The sequence below is a fragment of the Diaphorina citri genome, unplaced genomic scaffold (assembly GCF_000475195.1).
Source record: "Diaphorina citri unplaced genomic scaffold, Diaci psyllid genome assembly version 1.1 scaffold533, whole genome shotgun sequence".
Taxonomy (NCBI): Eukaryota; Metazoa; Arthropoda; class Insecta; order Hemiptera; family Psyllidae; genus Diaphorina; species Diaphorina citri.
Genome location: NW_007377967.1, coordinates 1 through 20,254, shown reverse-complemented (window position 1 = coordinate 20,254; position 20,254 = coordinate 1). Strand labels below are relative to the sequence as shown.

Below are 20,254 nucleotides of genomic sequence, written 5' to 3'. Positions count from 1 at the left end.
TGTATTTTGCACTTTTTCCTGTACGAAGATACTCGAAAACGAACGAACTTCTCCGACTGATAAGCAGGAGTATAAAAAGCAGTGGATACAGATAAGAAAAGTCATAAAAGTGCAGCCAGCCTTGTCGAAATGCCCATTTCTTGGTGAAAAATTTGGTGAATTTTTATTTTGTTGGTAATTCTGTTGGGAAAGCTGAAAGCGCGAACTTTTAAAAAAAATTGATAAGAAAAATTTTGAAGAGCCGGAGCTGCCGGAGGAGTGGAGGAGCAGTGGATGAGTACCTATTTTTGAAGAAATTAAAATGTCGAAAGTGGAAGAGATAGGTGGAAGTGACAGTGAAAATGATTCTGGTACTGAGGAAGTCTTTTCAGAAGAGATGCTACGAGAGATTTTTGGGTAAGATTACTTTTTCCCATCTGTCAGGAATGATTTGAGCTTTTGTAGTGACGATGTGTGTACTAGAGAGAAAGTTGACCATTTGACACTAGTTTTGACTGCTATCGTGATTACCTATGACATTTAGAAGAGGATCTGCATTATTTTTTTACTTTCTATTTTTTTTTTTGTGGTTCAATGAACTGTAGGTAGGTCCTAACTTTGGTGTTTTAAATGATTTATAGAACTCTGCGAAATTGCCTCAAAGGGCTCTCCTTAAGCCTGATGCTTTCCAAAATTTAAAGGGAACTTAAAATGTTCTTGTGTTTAACTTGATTTGCCAAATTTCATGAAAATCTTGCCATTTGAGAAATGGTACAACAGGCTGACAAATTATAGGAAACAATGTCCAGTTAAAATTGGGATTTCATTAATGTTCTTCAACAAGTGAAACCAAAGTATTTTAAGAAAGTATAAAACAAAAAGCAGATCCTATTTCAGGTATAGAAAACTTGACATTTAAATTTGATTTGTCATATGTAATATCAGCCACTCACACTCAGATGGTCTGAGAGATCCAAGTCTTCCAGATCCCTCAGACCATCTGACAGAAGTGACAGACCTAGGTCTCAAGCTTTTTCTGCCACATACCTAACAGACTGTCTGTCAGGCAGTCTGAGCATGGGTACTATGTAGTCTGATATTTCATTAGGTACCTATCTTCCCGTCTATTTCTAACAAGTTATTGTCTGATGAGTTTTGATTATCTTATCATACAGCTTTGTCTGCCACACATAGCACAGCCAGGTAGACCTGACAGATACACCTGTCAGGTCTATCTGACAGTGTGTGTGTGCTCATCAGGTGTCAGATAGACCTGACAAGCAGCACCTGATCAGGTGTAGGTTCCTGTCAGGTCTACCTGTTAGTGTGTGCCTGACACACATAGCACAGTGTTTCTCTCAGATTTTCCATTTGGAATGAGAAACTGAGTTTTGCAACCCAAGTATTTTAGAATGTTATCTTAGAATGTGCAAATATCCATATCTACCTGCACAATAGGTATTTTATCTTGTTCATTTGTTTGTTTGTAAACATATTTATTTTCATCCCATATTTTTGGCATACTTGGAAAAGATTAGTAAGCAAGTATTTCAGATCTTCTTCAGATGAAGCAATTAGAAGAGTATCATCTGCATACCTCAAGTTGTTGACTATTTCACCATTAATTTTCAGTCCTCTGTTTTCTTTGGCAATTGCTTCATCTATTATTTGTTCAACAAAGACATTGAACAATATGGGGGAAATGACACATCCCTGTCGTACTCCTTTCTTTACATGAAATGGTTCTGATTTTCCTTCCTTTGTTCTTACTATTCCTGTTTGTCCCCAGTATAGGTTTTTAATTAGACGGACTTCGGCATTTGGTAGGTTAATGTCTTTCAATATCTTCAGAAGAGCGACGTGGTTGATGTTATCGAAGGCTTTCTGGAAGTCGATGAATGAAATGTAGATATCGTTTTTCATTTCTATAGCTCTCTCTAGGATGTTACGCAGTCCAGTCAATCCATCTCGAGATCAGTGTGTGAACTATGAAATGTGAAATGTGAACTGTGAAATGTGAATGAGTGAATGGATCTCGTTCTTATAATATAAGATTATCATTATCATTGAGAGCAATGAGCTCGGGAAAAAATCCATTATTTTACGAAAATACATGTCAGCATGTATATGTAAGTGTCTTTGTGTTTTTTATGTATGTTTATACCTACCTAGTTAGGTGGGTATAAAATATGTTTGCACTTCACCCCCCCCCCCTTCGTCCAAAAAGGACTGCGTCCCGCTTTGGGCCAAAAAAATTATGGTCACCCTATTATTGTCCTGAAATCTGAACAATTTTTGGCTTTGTTGATTTTAGGAAGCGGAATAAAGATTGATAATAAGAATTCACGTGGTATGATGCCGCTCTTGTAGATGTTGTTGATTATTGTTCTTATTATATCCAAGCCATTGCTGTCAATAGATTTCAGGAATTCTGCAGGTATCTCATCACATCCATGAGATTTTTTCTCAGGTTCAGGATCAAGTTGTGAATTTCCTCTGTTGTAAATGTTGGAACATCTTTATCATCAATACTAGCAATTTCTATACTGTCTTCATAATCACTTCTTGTTGTATCATCATACAGCTCTGTACAACAGATAGAGATAAACCGTGGGAGAAGTTCAACTTCTCCACTGAATTCTGGAATCATTGCCAGATGGGCGGATTTTAATTCGGCCATAATTGATAGGGTTTCTATATTTTTTGCTACTTCTAGTATGGGATCAATTTTGACCTTTTATAATTTGTGAATTTTCTTAATATTATAGTTTTTCCCCCGAAGGGTATAAAAACTGTTATTTTGGATCTTGCGTAGCTTGACCCACATTTTTAATGCTTGACAGCTCTTAATAATGCATCTTACAATTATACTAAAAAAAGTTATAACAACATAACCTTACATCTTGATCAAACTTCCCCTCCATGATCACTTAGGAGGGGAAATATTTTGGTAGAGAGGGGTTAGTAGGGACCGAGGTCGGGGAAGGGGGGGGAGTGGTTCTCAATGGGTCAAGCTACGCAAGATCCAAAATAACAGTTTTTATACCCTTCGGGGGAAAAACTATAATATTAAGAAAATTCACAAATTATAAAAGGTCAAAATTGATCCCATACTAGAAGTAGCAAAAAATATAGAAACCCTATCAATTATGGCCGAATTAAAATCCGCCCATCTGGCAATGATTCCAGAATTCAGTGGAGAAGTTGAACTTCTCCCACGGTTTATCTCTATCTGCGAAGATATGGTCAGGGAGTTTTATGACCCACAAAATCCAGGGAAGTTTCAGAATAAATTCCTCATGAGTTCAATCCTTTCAAAAATCAAGGGTGAAGCTCAAATGAATATCTCTTCTTTAGTTATCTCGAGATGGGAAGATTTAAAAAAAGCCCTGATTGCAACTTACGCCGACAAAAGAGACATTTATACTCTTACCATCGAAATGTCTAGTTTAAGACAAAATGACTTAACACCGTTTGAGTTCCATCAAAAAATTCAAAACTTCATAAACCTACAGGTTAGCTATTTGGCAACACACGGGATCGCCAACGCATTTATAATTCAGAAATTCCTTTCCGACTTAGGGCTTAGAGTCCTTTTAAGAGGTCTGAGGGACCCAATAGGATCTCTCCTGAGAACGAAAAATCCCGGTAACCTCAACGAAGCATTAAACATATTGGTTAATGACTTCCAAATAGACCTGAAAATAAGTAGCGGCTCCAAAACACCACACACCACAAGCAAAACACCCAGATACATACCACCGCATAGACAAAATACACGCACACAGTTCCAAGCTGTTCCAGCCAAACTTCAGGTCCAACAATCAAAACTTTAGGCCCCAACAACCACAACATCAACAAAACTACCAACAATCACAACGATTCAATCAACAGTTCCAAAGGCAGACAGGAAACTTTAAGGCACCATCAAACAACTTCAAAAATGTTTGGGCTAACCCACCCCCACAATTTAATAAACCCACACCCATGAGTGGAGTAAGCAGAAACACCAATTTCAACAACATAGACCTTACAGAACAAGAACACGATTATCAACACGAAGGACACCAGGAATACACAGAATATCAGGAACATCAAGATCACCAGGAATACGAAATAGAGGAAGCGGAAAATTTTCGCCTCGAAGCCTCGGAAACTCAATAACGCTGATGAACCTCATAAACAAAAAAGATACACTACCTTACGTACTAATATACGACAATCTTAAAGCATTAGTAGACACAGGTAGCACACGGTCATTCATAAGACCCGATGTAGCAAAGAAACACTTCTCCAAAAACATACGCTTCGACCCATTCCTTATCACAACAGCACACGCTACAAGTAGGGAAAAATACAGTGTCACAATTCCCACACCTAAAGAATTTAAAATACAAGAAAACATAAAATTCTACATGTTTGATTTTCACAAATTCTTTGATTGTTTGATTGGATGGGATATTCTTCAGCAACTAGACCTTGCAGTAGATCCAACTGACAAATGTCTAAAAAGCAAGAAAACCAAAGTTAACCTAGCATTCAAAGAATTTAAAAGTAAGCAACTTCATAACATACAAATCAAGGCACAACACGAGCAAGTAATACAAATAGCAGTACAGAACATTAGTAACGGCACCGCACATATTCCAGAATTGAAATTAGGTAACAATATCACAATTAGAGAGGGAATGACAGAGGTTAGGGACGGAATAGCTCTTTGTAGTGTAGTAAACCCCACCGAAACAGACTACAACATTACATTACAAACTCCATTGTTCCTAGAAACGTTAGAAAAATTTTCAATAAAAGAAGAAACAAAAGATACGAACCTCAACAACCTTTCTTGTGACGAACCTAAGAAACAGTTTGACTTCAACATGATTAGGTCAGACCATTTAAACAATGATGAGACATATCGTCTAAAAAACCTCCTTGAATCTTATTCCGACATATTTCCGACATATTATTGATTATTGTTCTTATTATATCCAAGCCATTGCTGTCAATAGATTTCAGGAATTCTGCAGGTATCTCATCACATCCATGAGATTTTTTGTTGCTCAGGTTCAGGATCAAGTTGTGAATTTCCTCTGTTGTAAATGTTGGAACATCTTTCTCATCAATACTATCAATTTCTATACTGTCTTCATAATCACTTCTTGTTGTGTCATCATACAGCTCTGTACAGTATTCATTCCATCTCTTTAACATATCGCTTTCATCAAATAATTCTACTCCATTCGAATCCAGGAGGCTATAAGACACTTTATTGTTCTTCCATATTACGACTTTTGACTTTTTGGTGAAATTTTGTAGGATTCCTTCTCTCAAGTTGTTCAGCTTCCTCACATTCATTATTAATCCATTCATCTCTTGCTTTTCTACACTTTCTTTGAATTTCTCTTTGTAATTCTTTGTATTGTCTTTTCCCATCATCATCAGTGTTGTTTTTGTACAGCTTTCTTCTCTCCATCATGTCCAAAATTTCACGTGTCATCCATTTCTGATTTGCTATGGATTTCTTTCTACCAATGGTGATATCTGCAGTCTTTTTTATGGCAGTTTGAAAATTATTCCATAGAAGGTTGTTATCCTTTAGTGATTCTGCTTTTCGATCAATCTTATTGAACTCTTCTGTGAAAGTCTTGGCAAAATTGTTTTTCACTTCAACAAGTCTCAGTTTTTCTAGATCCCACTTGCAAACTGTATTTTTCTTTCGTGGTTTTCTGAATTTGATATTTAGTTTGATTACAACTGGATTATGGTCGGAATGACAGTCTGCTCCAGGTCTTGATTTAGCATTCTTAACGCCGTTTCTATACCTCTGACTAACACAGATGAAATCTATCTGATTCTTGACTGTTCCTGTAGGTGACGACCAGGTGTGTCTTTTTTTTTTCCCTGGAACGGCTGGCTTTCTCCTATCCTGTCTTCCTTCTCTCTTCCATTTCAGGACGATAAGACCTCTGCGGTCAGATAAGACAGTTCCCTCTATCAAACCTCTTTTAAAAAAAAAAGTTAAAATGGCAAGTGCAGATTTAGTTGTAGTTGTTATTCGCAACTACAATTTTATTAAAAACTATAGTTGTTAGTTGAAGGTTCAATTAAATTGAGAACCAAATAAATTATGATTCTTGACTGTTCCTGTAGGTGACGTCCAGGTGTGTCTTTTTGATGATTTTTGCTCGAACCAAGTATTTGAGATGAAAAGGTGGAGTTCTTCACAGAAGTTGATGAGTTCTTCTCCACGTTCATTTTTTCGTCCAAGGCCAAAAGGGCCGACCACATTACTGTATCTTCCTTCTCCGACTATTCCATTGAAATCACCCATTAGGCATAGTACATCTGTTGACTTCTTATGTTTGATTGCTTCTCTCACTTGGTTGTAAAAGTCTTCTACATCTTGATCATCATAGTTTGAGTCCGGAGCATAGCATTGAACTAGGAAGATATCGACAGGACTAGATTGCACTCTTATTGCTATAACTCTATCAGAGATCATTATTACACAGTTGATTAGATTTGCACATTTTTGACTTAGAATAAATCCCACACCTCTTCTACTTTTGTCTCCTCCCGATGCTAAAACTCGCCATTTCTCATTGGATGGTAACACTGTAAACCTAAGTCAAAATGTCATTCACCTCTCAGACTAGAACCATTATCATCAGCACCTTGCTCAAACTTCTCTAACTTCTGGTAGAGATTCCTTATTGATTAGATTTGCACATTTTTGACTTAGAATAAATCCCACACCTCTTCTACTTTTGTCTCCTCCCGATGCTAAAACTCGCCATTTCTCGTTGGATGGTAACATTGTGGTAAAGTCTCTTGTGTCCTTTAGGAAACTCTCACTGATTCCAAGAACATCCAAGTTCAGAGATTTCATCTCATTGATGACATTTTCTAATTTGCCAGGTTCATTTAAACCTCTGACGTTCCAGGTTCCAATGTTGATTAGATTTTCACTGTTATTTTCCTTTCCCAATCCCCTTCCCACAGTAGCATATTTCTCACAGCCAACCTGACGGGGAATTGAACTGCGCTGGGTGCCAACCAGGTCGCGCTGGCAAAGTCCATCCGAGGCTGCGCTGATTTGGTGTATTGACATTTTGAAGAAGAAATATATTTACTTTGGGGCAGATAATTGCGAAGGCCCCAAGAACTCCACAATCGCAGTATTAAGACCATTAAAGTTGTTTCAACCATGCCCTTAACTCTTCTCTACCAAGCCGTACCGAAGTCCGTCCTCTCCGCCTTGATGAGATACTGTCGAGACTGCTGCCTCCAGACGAGACTGCTGCCTCCAGACAAAATCTAAAGGGAACTTAAAATGTTCTTGTGTTTAACTTGATTTGCCAAATTTCATGAAAATCAAACCATTTGAGAAATGCTACAACAGGCTGACAAATTATAGGAAACAATGTCGAGTTAAAATTGGGATTTCATTAATGTTCTTCAACAAGTGAAACCAAAGTATTTTAAGAAAGTATAAAACAAAAAGTAAATCCTATTTCAGGTATAGAAAACTTGACATTTAAATTTGGTTTGTCATAATTATGTAATGTCAGCCACTCATACCCAGATGGTCTTCCAGATCCCTCAGACCATCTGACAGAAGTGACAGACCTAGGTCTCAAGCTTTTTCTGCCACATACCTAACAGACTGTCTGTCAGGCAGTCTGAGCATGGGTACTATGTAGTCTGGTATTTCATTACCTATCTACCTGTCTATTTCTAACAAGTTACTGTCTGATGAGTTTTAATTATCTTATCATACAGCTTTGTCTGGCCTACATAGCACAGCCACTCACTATCAGGTAGACCTGACAGATACACCTGTCAGGTCTATCTGATAGTGTGTGTGTGCTCATCAGGTGTCAGATAGACCTGACAAGCAGGACCTGATCAAGTGTAGGTTCCTGTCAGGTCTACCTGTTAGTATGTGCCTGACACACATAGCACAGTGTTTCTCTCAGATTTTCCATTTGGAATGAGAAACTGAGCAACCCGAGTATTTTAGAATGTTATCTTAGAATGTGCAAATATCCATAGGTACCTACCTGCACAATAGGTATTTTATCTTGTTCATGTGTTTGTTTGTAAACTGATAAGTGGTAAGGTACTTAAATACATATTAAGTATATGTACAATCTAGGTAGTCTAGTCTAGGTAAAATAATACCTATGTAAAAAAATGTACCTACTTAACTTTTTTGTTTTTATTTTTTTTTGTTTTGTTTTTTTTTTTTTTTTTTTTTTTTTTTTTTTTTTTATTTTTTTATGTTTTTATTACAATTAGAATTACCTGTACAATTATTTACAATCACCTAGGACCTCTAGGTAAATCTAAAATGCTTAGGTCTGTCGTACATTGAAACGTTGTATAGCGACTTTTAGTAGCACAAAGTCGGGAGATGACCCCTGAAAATATGTACCTGCCTCCACAATGGAACATACACAGTCCTTTCCTTCCCCAAAGTTTCTTGCCTACACAATACATGAATGCACAGTCCTTCCCTGAACATTCACCATAACTCTCATAGTCTCATGTGACCTACATTCAGGATCATTTAGCATAAGATACCCAAACCAACGAAGCAACGAACCACTGTACCATCAGGTCAAAAGTTGCAAACCGACCAAAAACGTGAGAAGTTATATGAGAGAAATTCAGCATGTTCGCCCTCACATGGAGTTCCCCTTTCCATCAACAGGGGCGCTCTCAGGCTAACCGGGGCTCGGGGTGATAGCTTCAAAAATGGGGCTTTTCTAACATTTTTTTTATCCTATAGAAATATTCCTTTAATTCCATCAATATTTTCAAGGATTTCTCAAGGCATAATAGGCGATTATTATTATTATTATTTGAAAAAGCTGGTTCCGGGTCCCTCGAAAAGCCCGCGCCCGGTCAAATAGCCCCGGACGGACCCCCTAAAAACGCCCTGACCACCAATAATAATGGAGTGATAACACACTTTACAAAATAGGGAATATGTAACATAATAGGGAATATGTAGCAATAGGGAATATTGTTGTTAAGGAAACCGCTTATGAGTTCCACAGGGAATTTCCAAGTACGCTACATAATATTAGGACAGGGTACCTAAGGGGTATTTAGGTACAAGGGAGGATTCCATACCTCACAATGCAATCCCAAATGAAGAAACATTTCAGATTTGGGTTTACCTTTCACTTCATACCTACTTCCGAGAAGATACCTAATTATGAGCAGACAAAATGTTTAGACCAGTTTTGGTGTAAAGGGGTGAAGAGAAAATTTGAGCGGTAATTTTGGCATCTCCACCAAAATGTAGGTGGTACATATAACTATCTACTTCACCTATTTCTCGAAAGGTAATACGTGTAATAATGGTACTAATTTAATGAGAATTTAAACATAGGTACCTAATATGAGTATGTTCAACCTACCTCGGTGGTGTAGTGGTCAAGACGCTCGCTTGTTAAACAGGAGGGCGTGGGTTCAATCCCAGCCGAGGTATGGAATTTTATCCTCATATAATTTGAGAATTTGACCACAATAATAGTAGTAGCCTACTGCTGGAGTAAAGGGACTTTTCAGTCCTATGCGAGCAGTATAAATAAGCACTATTATTATTAGTCAGGCGACTACGCTTTCAATGTACGACGGGCCTAATGCTCATCAAACTTATCATTTTTATTTAAGTATACCTATAATCTCCCTACTTTTCTTTTACTAATTTCAGGAGGCAATGGCTATGAGTTGCGAGATTACCTGTCCTATTTTCGACCACACCGGGACCTGACTGTGGGTGCCAGACATATCCGCTTCTTGTTCCCATCAGCTCCTGTGATGGATTACACAGCACTGTATGGTCAGGTAGGATCTTTGATCATTTATTTTCCAGATGGAGCATTCCCGCACCTGTGCATTATAATTTTTGGTGCCAAAACAAAGAGATAAAAGCGGAGTCAGAGATACGGAAAGTGGAGTCAAATGACGTGACACAGCTGGTGTCAGCACTGACTCCAAAGAGGAATATGTCGTTCTCGGAACGGCTGGCTTTCTCCTATCCTGTCTTCCTCCTCTCTTCGATTTCGGGACGATAAGACCATAGCAGTTACAGTTCCCTCTGTCAAACCTCTCAAAAAAAAGTTAAAACCATCGGCGCAAACGACCTACTGTCCGTAGTGGTAAAAAGCGCCTAAAAGGAAAAGTTAAAACCATTTTTTTTTTTTTTTTTTTTTTTTTTTTTTTTTTTTTTAATATTTAGCAGTTTTTTTACTCGAGTACTTTTACAATATAGTCTTGTGTGGTCTATGTCATACACTCTGTCTTTCCTGTAGTACATTCTTCATCGAATGGACAACACCAGAAAGTAACCGGATGGAATATTTGCAATACCTGGTGGAATATTTCATTCTCTTTTATTAATAGGTGGCATCCACATCTACTTTGTGAATTGTTGCAGAGAGTATCTACATAGAAATGGGGCTGTCAAGCAGGTGAGATACGTGAGGAGGAAACAGACAGGCACTGTTATTTTTCTACATGGCTCTGGTAAGCTCCCCTCTTTAATCTATAGTTAGATAAACTCTCTCTCTAATGCTTAGGTTGCTAATCTGTTTGATTTGTTACATAATATGTATCTCACAGAGATACGTGAGGAGGAAACAGACAGGCACTGTTATTTTTCTACATGGCTCTGGTAAGCTCCCCTCTTTAATCTATAGTTAGATAAACATCTCTCTCTCTCTCTAATGCTTAGGTTGCTGATCTGTTTGATTTGTTACATACCTATCTCACAGACTGTTTTTTTTTCTTCTTTTTTCAAGATTGTAAGTACCTTAGAACCGCTTTTGCATTACCTACTTCAAGGCACACAGAATATTTTATTTTTTTTTATTATTATTATTATTTTTTTTTCATCACGGGAATCATTGACCTTTTCGGCACCTCTACTTACCTACCTACACGAATTTGAAAATATTATGTATGGGGTAGGTATTATTGGGACTGTGTGAATTGTGAATTCACTGCCTGGTATTCCACCTCAAAGTTGTTAGCTGATTTGAATAATTCAATATCAATGGGTACTATGCCACTATCTACTTTGTACTTTTTTTTCATCACGGGAATCATTGACCTTTTCGGCACCTCTACTTACCTACCTACACGAATTTGAAAATATTATGTATGGGGTAGGTACTATTGGGACTGTGTGAATTGTGAATTCACTTCCTGGTATTCCACCTCAAAGTTGTTAGCTGATTTGAATAATTCAATATCAATGGGTACTATGCTACTATCTACTTTGTACTTTGAACGTAACGGAGGTACCTGCTCATTAGCATAACAAATTAATTTTTTCTATTTCTTCTCTACAATCCTACTAATGAATTTAATGATGGGTAAAAATTATCATCGATTCCTATGTAAAAAGCTGTGAAAACCAATTTACTTATATGCCTATTAATTTGTTTTTTTGTGAGGTACTTTTAGGGGGGAAACGGGACCTTAAAACTAAAGGCAAGTCTCTAACATTTTCATGGGTTTGTTTACTACTCAAGGGCTTATTGGCACAGTTATTCTACTCAAGGGCTTATTGGCACAGTTATTCACTTGCAAAGTGTGGGTACATTGGTGGTGTAGTGGTCAAGGCGCTCGCCTGGTAAACAGGAGGGCGTGGGTTCAATCCCAGCCGAGGTATGGAATTTTATCCTCAATATAATTTGAGAATTTGACCACAATAATAGTAGTAGCCTACTGCTGGAGTAAAGGGACTTTTCAGTCCTATGCGAGCAGTATAAATAAGCACTATTATTATTAGTCAGGCGACTACGCTTTCAATGTACGACGGGCCTAATGCTCATCAAACTTATCATTTTTATTTAAGTATACCTATAATCTCCCTACTTTCCTTACAACATGCTAGAAGAAAACGAAGAAGATAATGATGCAGACGAGAGAGACGGGTCTAAAGATGTAGGATCCAATGTACTTGAAGAGGATTATATTGAAGAACAAGAAAATGAAGACATGGTATCCTTATCCCTACTTTTCTTTTACTAATTTCAGGAGGCAATGGCTATGAGTTGCGAGATTACCTGTCCTATTTTCGACCACACCGGGACCTGACCGTGGGTGCCAGACATATCCGCTTCTTGTTCCCATCAGCTCCTGTTATGGATTACACAGCACTGTATGGTCAGGTAGGATCTTTGATCATTTTTATTTTCCAGATGGAGCATTCCCGCACTTGTGCATTATAATTTTTGATGCCAAAACAAAGAGATAAAAGCGGAGTCAGAGATACGGAAAGTGGAGTCGAATGACGTGACACAGCTGGTCTCAGCACTGAGTTCAAAGAGGAATATGTTTATAATCCAGTGGCGTAGCGTGTATGTATGGCGTGTATCGCGGCCATACAACTCAAAAGTTCACTCTAGTTCTCATAAATATTAATGGCATGTACTTTGATGGGACTTGGTAGACCTGTGCATGAGCGCTACAACGCCATACACTTGAATTTAGACCACACTACGCCACTGTTATAATCTATCGGCTTCAGCAAATGAGTTCAATGCGGGCTCTTCTTTATTCTTCCTTTGAGGGTAGGATATTCCACTTCAGTGGCCGAGTGCTTAAAACCACTGACTCCCAACCTGGACGTGCTTGGTTCGAATTCCGGCTGAGGATGAAATTTTCGGACCAAACTTTTCGGGCCTCGGATAGCTTTTAGTGACTGCCCAGATGGTCACCCGGGTACCAACCAACCATTTTTTTTTAAACAGGTTTGATAGAGGGAACTGTAACTGCCAAGGTCTTGTCGTTCAGAAAGCGAATAGAGAAGGGAGGACAGGATAGGAGAAAGCCAGCCGAGACGGGTCTAAAGATGTAGGATCCAATGTACTTGAAGCGGATTATATTGAAGAACAAGAAAATGAAGACATGGTATCCTTGCCATCGGAGACGGGTCTAAAGATGTAGGATCCAATGTACTTGAAGCGGATTATATTGAAGAACAAGAAAATGAAGACATGGTATCCTTGCCATCATGGCCAAGTAAAAAAGGACTTGATCAAGAGAAATCCATGTTCAATATGTGCAATGATGCAACACAAATGAATATTCAACCCATGAAAACTTATTGTGCCATACAAACAGACGTTCCGAAAATTTTACAACTCGGAGGAAGATTCTGTATGGCTACTACCTATGATGCGTACCGAGCATTTGAAACCAAAGTCAAGAATGCTGAAGAAAAAATGAAAACCTACATGCTAAAATACGAGAAATTACTCGAAGAAAAAGAGGAGAAGGAAAATATGCAGGATGTTGGAGACTTGAATCTAGATGTTACAGATCTCAAGATTGGAGATCATAAAGTTAAAGAGGAAAGAGAAAAGAAAGAGGAGGAAGTACGATCAGACAAGGAAGAAGATCCTGATGCAGATGATGATTATCTGGTAAATGATCATGACACGAGTGATGATGATGATATGAATGTGGATAGTGGAGAGGGAGATGTAGTTAGTAGCAGTGAGGAGGAATCAGAAGGTGAAGCAGAGGTAGAAGAAGAACAACCAGAAAGTGATGCAGAAGAAGCAAAGGATACACAGGTAGATGTACCTGAAGTAGAAGATATTGATGGATATGATTTATTACCGGAAGATTTCGATTTTGAGGGTGAAGATGCAGAAAAAGTAAAAGAAATTAATTGGAATCCTGTGAAAATTATTGAAGAGAAAATCAAACCTAAAGAGCAAAACGGAGAGAAAATTATTGTTCGACTCACAACTGCTCAGAAAGAACAGATCCTGAATCATATTCTAAATCCTCTTGAATACGATGCCGTTGTGTTGGTGAAGGATGAAGAACGTGATGTGAACTTTGACGGTCCTGACTCTGATGATGATGAAGCAGATGATGGTGAATATTTACTTGCAGTGTATGGAACCCATGCTAGAAAAATGACTGAGTCTGACACTATTGTTGAGGAAACAACGACACAACCCATGGCGGCGGAGTCTGAGGCAGTGAAGGAAGAAGAAGATGAGTATCAAGACATGGATGATGAACCAGCAGGAGACACAGCAGTCAAGTATCCAACAGCAGAGGAATTGGAAGCGAACAAAGCGAACGAAAATTTGCGTCGTTTGTTAGAAAAGCACAGGTTTATAACAAGCGTTAAAAAAAGTGGAGGTGTCATCATAGAGAAAAAGTACAAACGAATGCGTGGCATTACAAAAGCGATGAAGAAGAGAATCACACGATTGTTATTGGACAAGAAAAAAGTCCAAGGAGCAGCAACAAAACTAAAACAGATCAGACTGATGAGGAAACTTGAACTTAAAAGAACAATCAAAGATAAAGTAAAGTTTGTTTCGAAGAAAGATAAAAAGAAGAAAGCTAATTTGCAAGGGAAAAAATCTAAAGAAGTATTACCCAAGCAAAGAAGAGTGACAGTGGTTAAAGACCCCTATCGTAAAGAAGGAAGACTATACAATCACTATACAGAGGAAATGTCTAGGTTGACTCTCGTGGGTCGTTTGATTCACCAGAAACAAAATGTTAATGTTGGGATGGATTTCATTAACTTTGAAGATTATGACGATAAAGACAGAAGTTTGTTTCCATTGAAGAAAATGCCATTCCTTGGAGCCGGACTTTTCAGAGTCACTCATATGAGTTGGACGTATCATTTGAAACATAACCTGGCTATCTCTTATGAGAGTGAGCACAGTGCTGCATATTCACACTGGCATGAAGGTTATGTGGTTCTCTATCATCCCATGGCGAACGCAGGGGATTATGATAAAGTCTACAAGTTCAAGAGTGGGGTGCGATATTTTGACATTGCTTTCGAGTGGATTAACAACGGTCTTATGCTTGTCGCTCTGGAAGATGGCTCCATACATTTGGTGAAGCTTCCCTTTCCAAATGTTCTAAAGTCAACCACAGCCGAGACAAAACATAGTAGCCCTGTTGTACAAGTCATGTGGATGCCAGACTGGCATGGGAAAGAGAAAGTTGATGCCAAAGGAAAACCCCTACCCAATGTAAGAGTCCAGCGATTCTTATCTTATGCAGAAGATGGATTATTGAAGTTCTGGTGGGTGCGTCGTTATGTTGGATTTACAGTATATAGAACAGTTCATCTACATCAGCAGGCTATATCCACTGATATGGACATACGCTATGTGAGTATTACATGTGTAGGCAGTGACTATCATGACCGTACTCTACTCTACATTGGTACTCGGGATGGTAAGATCTATAAATACAACACCATGTACCCGCCACAAACCTTTGACTGTGTCCTGGATGCACACGTTGGTCCTGTCATTGATATTGCTATCAACTATTACAACAGGGATGTGTTCTTATCTGGTGGACAAGATGGTCTTGTGAAGCTATGGCGAGGCAATGGTCCTACCCCCGTGTGGGCTTACTGGGTAGAGAACCCTGTCTCTTCCATCAAGTGGTCTCACTATACAAGTTATGTATGGGCTGTGGTGACACTTGATAATACAATACAGATGTATAACTTGGAACGTCACTTTCATAAACCCATGACAAATCAGAGTGTTCTGGAATATTCCAGTTGTGTCAAAATGGAGTTCCATCATAAACTTCACCTATTGCTCATCGCAGATAACTATTGCAATGTATTCGTGTTCAAGGTCCCACGCACAACTATCGAGCCTGAAGAGATAGAGAAGGAATTGTCATGGGACACGAAGAAAGTGAAGGAAGAAGAGAAAGATTCGTTTACACTACAGCGGGAGAGATTGAAGAAAGCCCTGGATAGAAATGAAATCCTCATGAAAGCATGCACCAGAGTGAACAGAGGAGGCATATTTGAAAAACAAATCAAAGAGGCTCTAGAAAACAAGGCTGGAAATGTTGAAGAATGATTTTTATGATACTTGATTGAAAATAGAAATTATTTTTTGAAAAGAAAGATGTTTTTATTATTATTATTATTATTATTATTATTATTATTATTATCATTTTTTGTTCAAAGTAAGAAAAAAAGGGTGTCCCCCTGTCTGGGCAAAAATGTTGTTGTTTTAGCGGCTTCAGCTGTAGCCAAATGGATAAAGAAAGGACACTCCTTTTTTCTGCCATATACCGGAGTGATGCTCTCTAGCCATGTTTAAGTGGCTCGTCCTGAATCGCAGGCAACCATTGTGAGGACTTGTGCTTGTTCTTTAAAAGCAGAGAGGACCCTGAAAACAGTGACAAGCATCACACAATTTAATATGGTTTTATTTATAATTTTTTTTTTTTATTTATTATTCTTTTTTTTATTTTAAAAACTGAAAAATACGAAGGTAAATCCTGAGTTTTTCTATCTCGAGTCAAAAGCACAACTGTCCAAAGTCAAATTAGTATTAGTCGGCCAGTTCAGCCTAGTTAACTTGAAAAGTAGTGCATCTGCCTTGTTAGCGCTAGGTTACGGGCTTGGGGCAAACTTTCTTCTATTAGGGCAATAAGGTTCGTTCTCGGATTGTTTTCCTAACGAGGCTCGTTCTTGGAACACCTGGCTTTCTCCTGACGGGTAATATGATTTCAGAAATCACGGGTCTGGCATGACAGACAAGGTATTCATATCAATCTACCTGAAATGAAGAAGTCAGTGGATGAACAAGCTCAACATCTGAAGGTTATGATTGAGAATCTGGTCAAGACTGGAACTCCCCTCAATCAAATAGCCATTGGTAAGTAGCGGTCAGCTCCCATGGCGTAGTGGTCACTGCGCTCGCCTTGCACGCGGGAGACCCGGTTCGATTTCCGGTGGGGTCAAAAAAAATTGCATCATGCAAATGATTGATTCCGTGACTGACTGTTGCGGGGCCCATAAGTAGCAGTCTTTAGCCATAGGTGACTGGAATTGAAATTAAAATCAGAGTTGGATTGGCCAGTACTGCTGTCCTGCACGTCAAATGCTCAGCACTGGAGGAAAATCCTGAAAATCCACCTGCAAATCGGCTTCACATGACGTATAAAACTCATCAGGCAGAAACTAAATTGCTCAATGCTTTACTCACTGCACATGGAATGAGAGAGGTAAGACTTGATTAAGGCATAATTTTAGCACTGTAGAAATTTTTGTAGAGGTTGAATTGAGTTGATGGTGGTAGGACACCTGGGTAACTTTTTGGTCCAGATCAATTTTATCAGAATTTTCAGGTTTTGGTTTTGTGCCAGTTTAGGTTAGGCTTGTATTGATTTTTTTTCAACAGTCCTACTTAGCAAGCCTAGGATGGTGCACAGAACCACAACCTCAGACTATTGATGATTTACATAAACCTAGCTACTAAGGTGCCTAATAAAAACATTTCTCTCTCCAGAAGGAGTCATAGAATTAAATGAAGTACATATGTACCTACTTACCTACCCAATATTCAAGGTTGCACCTGAAAATAAATTTTAGGTGTACCTAATCTTGCAAACATTTTTTTTTTTTTTTTTAATGTTCAATTGCCACCCTTCAAATTGTACTCCTAATAATTATAAATTATAGGTATGCTGCATTCATGTAAAATTCATTTCTGAAGTTCCTCTATGATGGCTATTGCAAAGTGCAGTGTTCTTTTTGTTGAACAGCCCCCTTGTCTTACCCTATATTCAAATCTCACTTGAAGTCGTCATTTTCACTCAAACAAACATGGCAAAATCTTCATTCAAGTTTTAAAACTTTCTTCTCTTCATACCACACAACTTTTTTTCTAAACTTCTATTCATATTTTCCCTAATGGAGAGCTCAGGTTTCGTTCATTTCCATCGGCATTACGAATTTAATTCATCTGAAAGTTTTCCACATCAAGGAGTGGTAGAAAAAAAACTTGAAGACATGCAAACTTCCTGTACAAATTTATTAGCAAGTATACCTTCTATTTTATATACCTACCTACCTACCTCCCTCCCTCCCAGTTTCTTCCAAAGCTAGGTAATTTATGCAATATGTAGGTACTAGTGTATGTAGTTAACTAAACTTAAAAAAAAAGAAAGAAAGAAAAAGTGTGGATTGTAGAGGTGATTTAGGCAATGTCCATAGACCATGGTGTAGAGCTATAGACTCCGTTTGACAGAGTTGAAGATTTCTTCTATTGATAAAAAAAATATTTGCAGCACACATCAAACCTCTGCAAAAAATTACAAACCCATCACACTATTTGATTGACATCTGGATTGCCAAGAAAGAATCTATAGATCTGGATCTATCTATAGAATTCATTTCATCACTACAATATATGAACCAGATTGTAGAGTATCTGCAACCTAAATAAGCCACACCTAAGTTGAGAGCTGCCTACCCAGATTTCAAACTATAACATTATTGCAACATGTTTGTTTGACACGAACGGCCACAGAGGTGGGAGCCCACCTCTGTGGCCGAGTGGTCAAGAGCACTGACCCTCAACCCGGAGGAGCTGAGTTCGAAACTTTCCGCCGCGGCGGAAAGTTTCTAACAAGACTTCTTGGATAGGTATGGATGAGAAAGAATGTGCCTTGAAGTATTGCGAAAGCAGTGCCCAAGTACAGTTTTTTTTGGCCCACCCCTTTTAAATTTGATTTTACATTAATTCCCAACCTATTTATTTCCAGGATCTGGCCAAGAGGGACCCCTCTTCACCCCTGCCACCCCTGATCGCATTCCACGGAGACAAAGACTATACAGTCCCCCTGGACTGGGGACAGCAAATGTACAACCGCCTCACTTCACTCGGTGTCAAGGGCGAGTACCATGTTATCGCTAATGAGACACACAGTATTGCACATGAAGAAATGGACAGGTTGTACGAGTTCTTCAACAAGGTCCTGCAAATCAATATTTATGTACCTACCTATTTTATTTAATATTCAGTTTATTATTATTCTTGATTTGATTTTTTGGTTTTACCAAAGAATGTGATTTCGTGTTCTGATTGATAAGTGCCCAAGTACAGTTTTTTTTGGCCCACCCCTTTTAAATTTGATTTTACATTAATTCCCAACCTATTTATTTCCAGGATCTGGCCAAGAGGGACCCCTCTTCACCCCTGCCGCCCCTGATCGCATTCCACGGAGACAAAGACTATACAGTCCCCCTGGACTGGGGACAGCAAATGTACAACCGCCTCACTTCACTCGGTGTCAAGGGCGAGTACCATGTTATCGCTAATGAGACACACAGTATTGCACATGAAGAAATGGACAGGTTGTACGAGTTCTTCAATGCCTCACTTCACTCGGTGTCAAGGGCGAGTACCATGTTATCGCTAATGAGACACACAGTATTGCACATGAAGAAATGGACAGGTTGTATGAGTTCTTCAACAAGGTCCTGCCGAGGCCCCCTGTGGAGGCCCCATCCACTGCACCTAGTGGGGATTAAGGCGCTGGTAGTGGGGACTAAGACGCGCCTTGTGAGGAATAAGCCGCGCTTGGTGGGGACTAAGACGCGCCCTTTATTCCCAATATAATGTTCAAGTCACCCATCCATTTATTGGCCTTGCTCGGCGTAACTTAACATAGATGACGCTAAAACCGGTCCTAAATGATCGACTGAAGTGTTAGCTAAAACTTTCTCGCTTTGAGTTCATAGGTCGTCGCGACAAATTTCGAGATCAGAGTGTATCTCGACAAATTTCGAGATTCGAGATTGTTCTTCAATAAGGTCCTGCCGAGGCCCCCTGTGGAGGCCCCGTCCACTGCACCTAGTGGGGATTAAGGCGCTGGTAGTGGGGACTAAGACGAGCCGAGTGAGGAATAAGCCGCGCTTAGTGGGGAATAAGACGCACCTAGTGGGGATTAAGGCGCTGTTAGTGGGGACTAAGACGCGCCTAGTGGGGAATAAGCCGCGCTTAGTGGGGAATAAGACGCGCCTAGTGGGGATTAAGGCGCTGGTAGTGGGGACTAAGACGAGCCGAATGAGGAATAAGCCGCGCTTAGTGGGGACTAAGGCGCTGGTAGTGGGGAATAAGACGCGCCTGATGGGGACTAAAGGCCCGTTGTCACTTGTCGTTAAAAAAAAAAATAAGAATAATAAAAAAAAAAATCGTTTCGTGCGTGAGGCCATGTGGACAATACCAGTATTTCTGTGATAGTTACATACCTATGTCACATTCTTCAAATCGCCCCTGAAACCTTATATCGTCCCTGAGTTTTATCTCGAAATGAAAACTGAAAACTAAAAGCGAGAGAAAATATTAAACGCAGGAAGAGTTTTGCTGGCCTCAAACCTTGTTCCCTGTGTATTTCTTATGGGGGACTAAAAAACGTCAATATCTCGGGAACGGTT

At 39.1% G+C, this 20,254-nt stretch overlaps 3 protein-coding genes across 3 annotated transcripts; all 3 read left to right on the top strand.

Moving 5' to 3' along the window:
- Positions 1 to 112: 112 nt before the first annotated feature.
- On the top strand, positions 113 to 12,609 carry LOC113467712. The gene is made up of 4 exons (XM_026824057.1): positions 113 to 396; positions 10,433 to 10,545; positions 12,040 to 12,173; positions 12,580 to 12,609. The coding sequence occupies exons 1-4, from the start codon at positions 302 to 304 to the stop codon at positions 12,607 to 12,609; spliced, it is 372 nt and encodes a 123-aa protein (XP_026679858.1). The 5' UTR covers positions 113 to 301.
- Positions 12,610 to 12,847: 238 nt separating this feature from the next.
- LOC108252457 lies at positions 12,848 to 15,928 on the top strand. The gene is made up of 2 exons (XM_017444325.2): positions 12,848 to 12,912; positions 13,002 to 15,928. The coding sequence occupies exon 2, from the start codon at positions 13,002 to 13,004 to the stop codon at positions 15,879 to 15,881; it is 2,880 nt and encodes a 959-aa protein (XP_017299814.2). The 5' UTR covers positions 12,848 to 12,912; the 3' UTR covers positions 15,882 to 15,928.
- Positions 15,929 to 16,594: 666 nt separating this feature from the next.
- Positions 16,595 to 20,027, top strand: LOC103509820. Its single transcript, XM_008474453.2, has 4 exons — positions 16,595 to 16,688; positions 16,880 to 17,037; positions 18,580 to 18,789; positions 19,631 to 20,027. Exons 1-4 carry the CDS (start codon positions 16,595 to 16,597, stop codon positions 19,682 to 19,684), a joined length of 516 nt encoding a protein of 171 aa, XP_008472675.1. The 3' UTR covers positions 19,685 to 20,027.
- The last annotated feature ends 227 nt before the right edge of the window (positions 20,028 to 20,254 follow it).

Excerpts from the sequence above, each read along its gene's own strand:
- LOC113467712 (XM_026824057.1), top strand. The coding sequence starts at position 302 with ATGTCGAAAGTGGAAGAGATAGGTGGAAGTGACAGTGAAAATGATTCT. Across the intron at positions 397-10,432 it reads ATGCTACGAGAGATTTTTGG|AGAGTATCTACATAGAAATG; the intron begins GTAAGATTACTT and ends GAATTGTTGCAG. Across the intron at positions 12,174-12,579 it reads ACACAGCACTGTATGGTCAG|GATATTCCACTTCAGTGGCC; the intron begins GTAGGATCTTTG and ends CTTTGAGGGTAG.
- LOC108252457 (XM_017444325.2), top strand. The coding sequence starts at position 13,002 with ATGGTATCCTTGCCATCATGGCCAAGTAAAAAAGGACTTGATCAAGAG.
- LOC103509820 (XM_008474453.2), top strand. The coding sequence starts at position 16,595 with ATGAAGAAGTCAGTGGATGAACAAGCTCAACATCTGAAGGTTATGATT. Across the intron at positions 16,689-16,879 it reads CCTCAATCAAATAGCCATTG|TTGGATTGGCCAGTACTGCT; the intron begins GTAAGTAGCGGT and ends TTAAAATCAGAG. Across the intron at positions 17,038-18,579 it reads CTGCACATGGAATGAGAGAG|GATCTGGCCAAGAGGGACCC; the intron begins GTAAGACTTGAT and ends ATTTATTTCCAG.